At 46.0% G+C, this 9,380-nt stretch overlaps 1 protein-coding gene and 1 non-coding gene across 2 annotated transcripts; one reads left to right on the plus strand and one right to left on the minus strand.

The window, feature by feature from the left end:
• The first annotated feature begins 4,295 nt into the window (after positions 1-4,295).
• Positions 4,296-7,430, plus strand: LOC119270852 (3-isopropylmalate dehydrogenase 2, chloroplastic-like). Its single transcript, XM_037552901.1, has 11 exons — positions 4,296-4,494; positions 4,595-4,724; positions 4,829-4,940; positions 5,264-5,339; positions 5,463-5,551; positions 5,784-5,870; positions 6,131-6,247; positions 6,335-6,442; positions 6,542-6,595; positions 6,706-6,858; positions 7,168-7,430. The coding sequence occupies exons 1-11, from the start codon at positions 4,296-4,298 to the stop codon at positions 7,228-7,230; spliced, it is 1,188 nt and encodes a 395-aa protein (XP_037408798.1). The 3' UTR covers positions 7,231-7,430.
• A 97-nt stretch (positions 7,431-7,527) lies between these two features.
• On the minus strand, positions 7,528-7,612 carry TRNAY-GUA. Its single transcript is given in 2 exon segments — positions 7,528-7,563; positions 7,576-7,612. It is a non-coding gene; the product is annotated as a tRNA-Tyr (tRNA).
• Positions 7,613-9,380: the final 1,768 nt, after the last annotated feature.

Genomic DNA, 9,380 nt, shown 5'->3' on the forward strand with positions numbered 1-9,380 from the left:
CGCTCTTGTTTTTCGATGTCAGCTTAATTGCAAGTGCAGTAGCCAGGTTCCTTCCTGGTTAGGGAAAGATATCTTAGATGTAAACACAAGTAGAAACAACTCTCTGTTTTTGATAGATTGCTCTTGCTCATGTTCGAAGCAAGAGATGAATGCTCATGGAGATGTTACGGCTGAGTAATGTTAGTTAGGACCCCCGGCCTCTTGCTACTCCCTTGCCAAGCACTGGCGTCCCAGGTGTCCTCGCTTCATGCTTGCTCTTGTTGCTTATGCTTCTTCTTCTTCCCCTGTTCCACTCTGCTTCCTCACAAACTTAATTGTGCACCTGTAACTACTCTGCACGAAAATATCTGCACTTATACAGATGATTGCACTTCTCAACTTCTACCGGTCTTGTTTTTTTTTGCAGCATGAACAACCGAGGTCGTGGCCATGGCCATGCATATGATGCTCTGGTTTGTGGGTTTCACAATGTGAGTCGGTCCCCCAGATTATTGCTACTCACACCTAGCATTTTCAAGTGATCCGGCTTGATGCTTGTTGTTCTTGTTGATCATGTTTGTAGGAAGGAAAGGACTATAGGTGTATAACTGTTGCGCTCCCCGTACATGTCCGGCGCCAAGTTGACGAGAGCTGTGTCCTGAACGCGATCGCGCACATTGTGGAGTCCCAGAAGAAGGCACATCTGCTTGACTTGACCTACTACTGGAATGCCTACATAGACGAGACCGGAGTTCCGTTTGGCCAAGACAAAAATAGAGTGATCACAGCCCTCAACCTGCTCAGGGATAAAGGTGTCTTTGGATACTTCAATGGCAGGAGGAAGCTAGTGAAGATTTCCGGCTACGAGTGTCACCCACGTATGGATGCATATCAGGTCTTCGCCATGCTTGATTCAGGCACCCCGCTCCTGGGAAGTTTTCCTGTCAGAGCTGATTTCAGTGGCCTTGGAGAGGACATCTACAAGCTGGATCCTCCTTACAAGCATGGTGATCCTCATCCGGAGACACACATGGTTATGTTTGTCGGGTATGGAATGCGCGGCGGGCGACCATTTCTCATTTTCCTCAACTCTTACGGGCCCGATTGGGGAACCTGTGGATTAGGGGCCGTGTACTTTGATCAAGTGTTTCAGGATGATGAGGATGAAGGGTTTCAGCTGATCAGGGTGATTGTCGATGGTGACACGCCAGCCCCGCGCCTTGAGACGTAAGCCAAAACCAAAAGGATTCAACATCTATTCAGTTTCAGTGTACTCTGCTTTTGCTCTGTTTCGTCGTGCCCTGAATTCTTTTGTTTATATTGCACAACATTCAGACAAGATGAAGCGCGGTCGTTTCCAGCAGGATACAGGTAATCTTCCTGTACTATTTCTTGTTGAGGAGAAGCGCAATATTTGTCTTGTTGCTCCTTTCTAATATGATGTTTGGTTGGTCCTTTTTCGCCAACAGAAAGAAGAAGCAAAGGAATTGCTCTTACTGTCCACTGTCAAAGACCCTGCTGCCAAATCTCAAGCATAGCAATCAGGTTAGTTAAGCTGTTTAATTTCCTATTTTTACGAAAAAATGCTCATGATGCTGGGTGCTTTGATGGTTTGATGGCTAGATGGTGCTGTAGTTGATCTCCTCTGCTTTGTTGGTCCTTGTGTTGTCACTTATTTGGCTCGTTGAAATGCTCTACTTTGAGAGGACTTTTTCCAGTTTATGCTGATTTGGTTGCATATCTCTGTAGGCTGGTAGTGATTCAGAAACCATGTTGTAACCCATTGCAGCCCTGCTATCATGTAATGCGTAGGATGTCAGGAGCTTGGGATTATCTTTGATGATACGTATAAATCTCTATGTTAAACCCAAATGAAGAGCAGCAGGTGTAGATGTTTCATCACATTTTGAGCTGTATTCAGCTAGATCCTGCCCCTCTCTATGGGATGATAAATACTGAAAGTGCTGTCCCTGTCTATGGGATGATCTATATATACGTTATCGATTGTCGAAATGAAGAAGAGCAGATCTAGATGTTTGATTCCTTTGAGCTGTATCAAGTACTAGTACGTAGTATTCAGCTAGATCCTTTCTACGGGCTGACATGTCTAGTAGAGTATTTTTCTACGGGCTATAAAATGGGACCTTATTTTTCTCATTGCTCACCAATCTAGTAGAGTACATGTCATGTGGCTGACATGTCTGTTGACTGTTTTGTTCTTCAGGAGGAGAAGAAAGCTTTTGCTCTTGAGGATCCTGGAAAACAGACAAGATAAAGCAGCGAGCTTCATCTGGTCTGAATCGTACCAAGCTGAGTAGTGAGCCTCGGATTTCTCAAATTTCACGGCGAGCGGATTTTTCAAACCCCGAAATTCAACGAATTTTGATTGATTCTGAGATTTGTTAATTTTTGACAGTGAACTGAACTTTTGACAGTTAGCTGAGTTTTTCACAGTTAACCGAATTTTTCACAGTTAACTGAACTTTTGACAGTTAACCAAATTCAGTTCTCATATATTCCCATCCAGCCTAGCCCCTTCCATGCTGCAGCTTGCAGAAGCAGCAGCAGCAGCGGACTTGCCGTCATCCTCCCCGACTCTCCGTCGAGGAAACCACCCAACCACCTTCACGCATACTTACGTGGCTGCCCCTGTGCCGAACTGCCTCGCCATGGCTTCTGCATCAGCCTCCCTCCCACACGAGACCAGAGGTCCAGAGAACCTCCGCTACCCTCCACTGAGCACCCCAACACACGCCCTCAAGATCCCTACGGACCTTTTGCATTCAAGCATACACTGGCAGCACGTCGTCGTAGACACTGCAGCTATGCTATCCCGAACCTCACGAGCACGACTATCCACTGCCGCCAGCCATTTTCCTTTAGATCAACCGTAGCACACTGCTCCTCTTTGAAAATATCGATGGATTCTCCATACTTCTATTACTATAGACCCAATTTTCCCCATCGACGGTCGTCGTCGGAGTCGTCCTCGCCATCTTCCCCTGTGTTCCGTCGGCCATGGGAGCAGAGCTCTGTTTCGTCGAGAACGACACACAGGGCCACATGGGCCTCACTTGTCGAGTTAATCGCAAGGAACTACCACGCTTCAGCACTAGTCACTTCTGTTGCCAATCAGTACCATCTCAGAGCCTAGGTGTTGCAAAATGGACCGAACCGACCACCGTATAAGCCGTTGTATCTGACTGCCCGGGCCCACTTGTCAGGTGACACGCTGGCCAACCGGCGAGTGCCGCTCCGCTGACAAGGATGAGGCTGGCGCGATCGATCTAAGTTGGCTCGGCCAGTTCGAACCAACCTGCCCAACCTCACTCTCGCTCTCCTCGAGCTCTCTCCCTCCTCTCTCCGATTTGCCGCCGACTGCTGCCGCCGCCACCGCCACCGGCCCCCTGTCGCGCCATGTTGTACTAGGACGACTACTCCAGCCTGCAATACATGAACTCCTTCGATGACGGCCATGCAGTACCAGGTGAGTTGTAGAGCTAGGGTTAGGTTTCTGCTCATTGTGGATGCGATTTGATTTGGGGATTGTCGTTCCTTTTGCTCCACTCTGATCCCCGCTAGCATTGAAGACCAAGACTACATGGGCATTGAGACAACACCCGCCGTTACTTGCGAGCACCATGGACTGGCAACTGAGAGGCGTGTAGCATTTGAAGGATTTAACACGAGCAGGAGGTTCTTAGTATGTGCTCACAATGTAAGATTCTGCACAAATCTCTTTTAGTTGTATTAAAGTTGATACTAGCACATTGTCCAGTGCATAGAATTCATGTTCTTTAGTTTAGCCATGTGCTGATGCACATTGTTTAATTAGGCAGCTCTGATGGTCATTTTTTAGCCATTTAGTAGTATTGATGCTCATCATTGGATTAGAAATGTGCCGATGCTTTCCATGTATATTTAATTTGGTCAGAAGATGTTAATTTTATAATATGTTAACAATTTAGTTTGCAGTGCAGATGATCATTGTTTAATTGACAAGAGTACTCAATTGGTCAACTAGTTGATTGTTTACTGTCAGATGCTCAAAAATCAGTAAGTGTTTAGTGTCAGATGTTCATTCTTTAATTGGGCAGCTTAGTGATTGTGCCAGATGCTTAAAGTTGAGTTGTTTTTTATTGTCAGTTGTTCAAAGTTTGACTTGGAAACTAAGTTGGTTTGATACTGTGGTGTGACACGATACCGCTTCTGGTTCTCCTATATATACTGCTTACTGCCATCGGCCAAAGAATAATATAAAACACACCTAGGTTTTGCCTCATCTCAAACTTGCGCCGTCGCCGTCGCCGTAGACGATGACTCAGCTCCAAGCTGCTCCGCTCAAAACCCTAAGCTTTTCCGGCGCGGCGGTGCGGCCGCGGCATGCGACGGCGACGTTCCGGTGCTCGGCCGCGGCCCGGAGCTACAGCATTGCGCTCCTCCCGGGCGACGGCATCGGCCCGGAGGTGGTCGCCGTCGCCAAGGACGTCCTCTCCGCCGCCGGCGCCAAGGAAGGCAAGCCAAGCTGAACCCCACGCCGTCCATTGCTTTGAGCTCCGACTAGTGCTAGCTGGCAGGGCGACGGGTGACCCCAATTTGTTTGCTTGCGCCGCAGGCGTGGAGCTCCGGTTCCGGGAGATGCTGATGGGCGGCGCGGCGCTGGACGCCGTCGGGGTGCCGCTCCCCGACGAGACGCTGGCGGCGGCGCGGGCCTCCGACGCCGTCCTGCTCGGCGCGATAGGAGGGTGAGTGGAAACCATCTGGCAGCAGTAATTAATTCAGAAGTCGTCATGTGCATCTTCTGTGACTTTGAGTTTCAGTAAATTGGATGTTGATGCTGCGGTTGCAGGTATAGGTGGGATAACAATGAGAAGCATCTCAAGCCCGAGACCGGGCTGCTCAACATCCGTGCCGGGCTCGGCGTGTTTGCCAATCTGCGCCCAGCCACCGTGTTGCCGCAGGTATATCCCTATATATCTTGCTTCAGTTTCAGTGCATTTCGCATAAGAACCATGCTTTACTCGACATCACTGCCTTTGTACTCTAGTTTGCTAGTTGGCTATATGACCTGCAGTGCTTAAGTTGCATCCAAGGCCATGCATCAGAGTGTCTCCTGCATCCCAGATGTAATCTGTAGTAGCGGTACATAGTTTAACTAAACAGCAAAATGCTAGCAAATGTAGCCTTAGCTGCAGGATTTGGGATGGGATGGACTTGTTTAATTCGCTTAAAAATAGTGATGATCTGTGTAATTACTTCCCTCTCTGACCTTACACTTTTGTAGTTAGTAGATGCATCTACTTTGAAGAAAGAGGTAGCAGAAGGAGTTGACATCATGGTTGTTAGAGAGCTTACTGGAGGTATTGTTGACTAAATTATGATGAATCATGGATGGTTACTGGTTGCCCCTCTTTTCTTGCCGATTTATGCATTTCCAGCTGCATTCTGATGAAACTTGAAATTTCTACTGCTCTGCGTGGCAGGGATTTACTTCGGACAACCTAGGGGTTTTGGTACCAATGACAAGGGAGAGGAAATTGGCTTCAACACTGAAATATATTCAGTTCCTGAGGTGATGCACTGTTCCTCTGATAAACTGCGTGATTGTCCTTGCTGTCACACCAAGGCATAAGCACGAGTAGACCTGCCAATTGTTTTTATTTCACTGTTTCTTTCCTCTATGATGATGGCAAGATGTGTTTTCATGAAGAATGTGTAATTGAATTAAGAACTATTGTTTGATACGACTTTTACTGAATACTGCATTACTTAACAACTAATTTTTTTAATGACTCTATCCCCAGATCGATCGTATTGCACGTGTTGCATTTGAGGTTGCCCGCAAGAGAGGAGGGAAACTATGCTCGGTGGACAAAGCGAATGTTCTTGAGGTACTTAAGTATATATAAACCCCAAACATGTTCTTGATTTGTACGACTTGTATGGAAATTGGAACTGATCAATGGGAGTTATATTGAGGAACACCATGATATTTAATGTTTATACAACTATCTTGGATATCTAGTTGGATATAACGATTATGAACTTTCATTTGGCTGACTCTAGAACCCTCTGCAGAGTATAAGCTTGTAGTTACGAGTATTTTTATTTCACATAGCGAATATAACATTTTGATCAAATGTTGTTTTAGGCATCTATGCTTTGGAGGAAGAGGGTCACTGCAATAGCTTCTGAATTCCCTGATGTTGAGCTGTCACACATGTATGTTGATAATGCTTCGATGCAGCTTGTTTGGAATCCTAAACAGGTTTGTTTCTTTGTATGCAATTGATTTCATGCCGATTCAAGCAGTATGAGCATGTGCTGACCTACTGAATTTCCTGCATCATCACAGTTTGACACAATTGTGACGAACAATAGTTATGGTGACATATTGTCGGACGAAGCATCCATGATCACAGGAAGCATTGGAATGCTCCCATCTGCTAGTGTTGGTGAATCGGTAATAGAGGGAGCCCACATTAAATTGCTTGCAAGCGCTCATATTGTTCTGCTGAGAATGCTAGAAGAAGGCACTGAAGGATCTTGTTTTCCTTTGCAGGGACCGGGTCTATTCGAACCTATCCATGGCTCTGCCCCTGACATTGCTGGGCAGGTTGGTTGATATAGCTTGTACTGTCAGAACATTTTTTGTGTGCAGAACAAGGCTTTCAATGTGCAACTCTGTTTGAAATTCTGATTCCTCCTGCTATTTGTTGAGTGCAGGACAAGGCAAACCCGCTAGCTACAATTCTTAGTGCTGCGATGCTACTGAAATATGGCCTCGGTGCTGAAAATGCTGCCAAGAGAATCGAAACCGCGGTTACGGAGACATTGGACAATGGGTTCCGAACAGGGGACATATATTCTCCTGGAACGGTAAGGATCAGTTTATGCAACATTTATCAATGGATGTCATGTCTGCGTGTGGTCATTGCTACATTTACGTCGAAGAAGTTCAATGCCTACTAAAGCTACTTTGTATTCACTGCCATACAAATAATAAAACCCTCATTCACTTAGCAAATTCTATAGTTCTCAAGTGCTTGGAATGATTGGTAGTCATGTTCAATATAGCAAGCACTGCTTTTGAAACATCTCACACTTCCTCTTTTTTCGGAACTTTTTTTTGCGGGTGCTCTTTTTTCGAAGCTTACGTGCTCATGTTGTTCTTCTGTTTGGTTGCAGACACTGGTCGGGTGTAAGCGAATGGGTGAGGAGGTCCTGAAGGCTCTGGAGTCGCAGAAGTAAACTAACCCGGGGCCATCGATTGATCAGTGTACTCAGGGTAGAGAGAAGCCTGCGGTGTGGGATGGTCGAAAGCCCGCAGAGATAGATTTGATCCGGCCGAAGTGTGATTTTGGTTTATTCTTTTGTAGTGGGAATTGAGCAGATGTGTCTTGCACCTTTCTTTTTCTTTCTCCCCAAAATATATGCTGAATGGCACAGAAATGCAGGAGGTCATAAATTCTTCCGAAAAAAAGAGGGTAGGTAACAAATCCGGAGTTGAATTTAGCAAAAAAGCAAATAAAAAGAAAAAGAAGAAATTCCGACTTGCCGGATTCGAACCAGCGACCTAAGGATTTATCTGCGACACTACAGTCCTCCGCTCTACCAACTGAGCTAAAGTCGGCTTGTGGCAACTTCCTTACGTTAGGTTATATATACTGATATTTTGGAGCACTTGACCAATCCGTGCAACTGCTGTAGCAAAGAGTTGAACTTTTTTTAGAAGAAGTTGAAAAACCATGTATTCATTCATAATAGTAGCAACATACAACATACATGCTTTCTCTATGAGACAGCACATAAACCATACGTTGTTGCGCGGCAGAGGATACACATCAACATGTAATCGGAATGACCAAAGTTCCTTCATCAAATTCAAACAGGAGAAAAAAAGAAGCTTGGCATCTCAAAGGGATTCTATGTGTGTGATATATATTCACCATTCCGTAGCTGGTAGCAATGTCATCATCATCATGCATATAGGTAAGGGTAAGGGTAAGCATACGGTATCCCGATGGCCAAAGACAATGAATTGGGGCTGACCCGATGGCCAAGGATCGAGGTTAGCTGCATTCAATGAGAGGTTAAGGGGGCGCTAGGGATTAAACTACCCGATCGCTCCGTCGACTGCTCTGGCATCTTCCTCATCATCATGTCCTGCATCTTCTACATGATGACTGTGTACAGCATCATCGTCGTGATCATCTCCTGGAGATTCTTCATCTTCTCGCCCGCCCGAGCCGCGGTGGTTGTCTTGCTGCCCTTCCTCATTTCTTGCCCGGCCCCCATGGACGACTTCGTAGTCATCTTCATCACCTTGCCACCGATAGCCATCCATGAAACCACGCAAGAGCAGGTGGTCCCGCACCTGCCCGGATTCCGGGTCCGCAATAAGGCACTTCAGCTTGCATATTCGACACGGACATCTTATCTCCGTCTCGTTCTTTTGAAGCATCTCGGCCTTTGCGGACCTCAAAAACCTATTCATGATGCCTTCGGTCATCATGCGGACCATGGTCGCCTGCGGGGTAGAGCAAAACGATATTTTAGAACCAAGAAAAAATTTGGCATGACTTTCCCTAAAAATAGGACAAAAAAGAATGCTTAATGCCAAAACTCTCGCCGAAACGGAAATGAATCAACATTTCGGCAAAATATTGGCAACTATCGAATTTCAAATACCGGTACACCTCCAAACACAAACACATATGCAACACCACAAACATATGCAACACCACGAACATACATAGATCTAGCTAGGCCATAAAAAGTGCATGTGCACATTGTTGTAGGGAGAACAACATAAATATAGCTTCCCCCCTTACTTACCTATCAAAACAAGGTAATTTAACCACTTAAATTGAATGAATCTATGGTGGAAATGAGGTGAAAAAGAGGAGGCACCCGAGACAAGGAGGAGGTGGAGAGAATGAAGTGGGGAGAAAGAGTGTGGGTAGGAGAGGCTGTCCAAAATATCTTGTTGCTGCCCACTTACTAATGGCGCACCAACTCGCCATTAATAGTTTCAACTCTAATGGCGTATCAGCAGGTGGTGCGCCATTAGTATATACTAATGGCGCACCGCTTGTCTGGTGCGCCATTAGTGTCAATCCCATCTATAGCCTTTTTTCTAGTAGTGTTCCACAGACAGTGTATAGTATAAATTATCCTCGAATCTCGAAAGGAGAAATGTTAGCGGGTAGCGTTGCATGACCGACTCCCGCATGCGTATACACGGACTGCCCCTTCCACAGACAGTGTATAGTATAAATTATCCTCGAATGTCGAAAGGAGAAATATTAGCGGGTAGCGTTGCATAACCGACTCCCGCATGCGTATACACGGACTGCCCATTCCACAGACAGTGTATAGTATAAATTATCCTCGAATCT

The sequence above is a fragment of the Triticum dicoccoides genome, chromosome 3A (assembly GCF_002162155.2).
Source record: "Triticum dicoccoides isolate Atlit2015 ecotype Zavitan chromosome 3A, WEW_v2.0, whole genome shotgun sequence".
NCBI classification, from domain to species: domain Eukaryota; kingdom Viridiplantae; phylum Streptophyta; class Magnoliopsida; order Poales; family Poaceae; genus Triticum; species Triticum dicoccoides.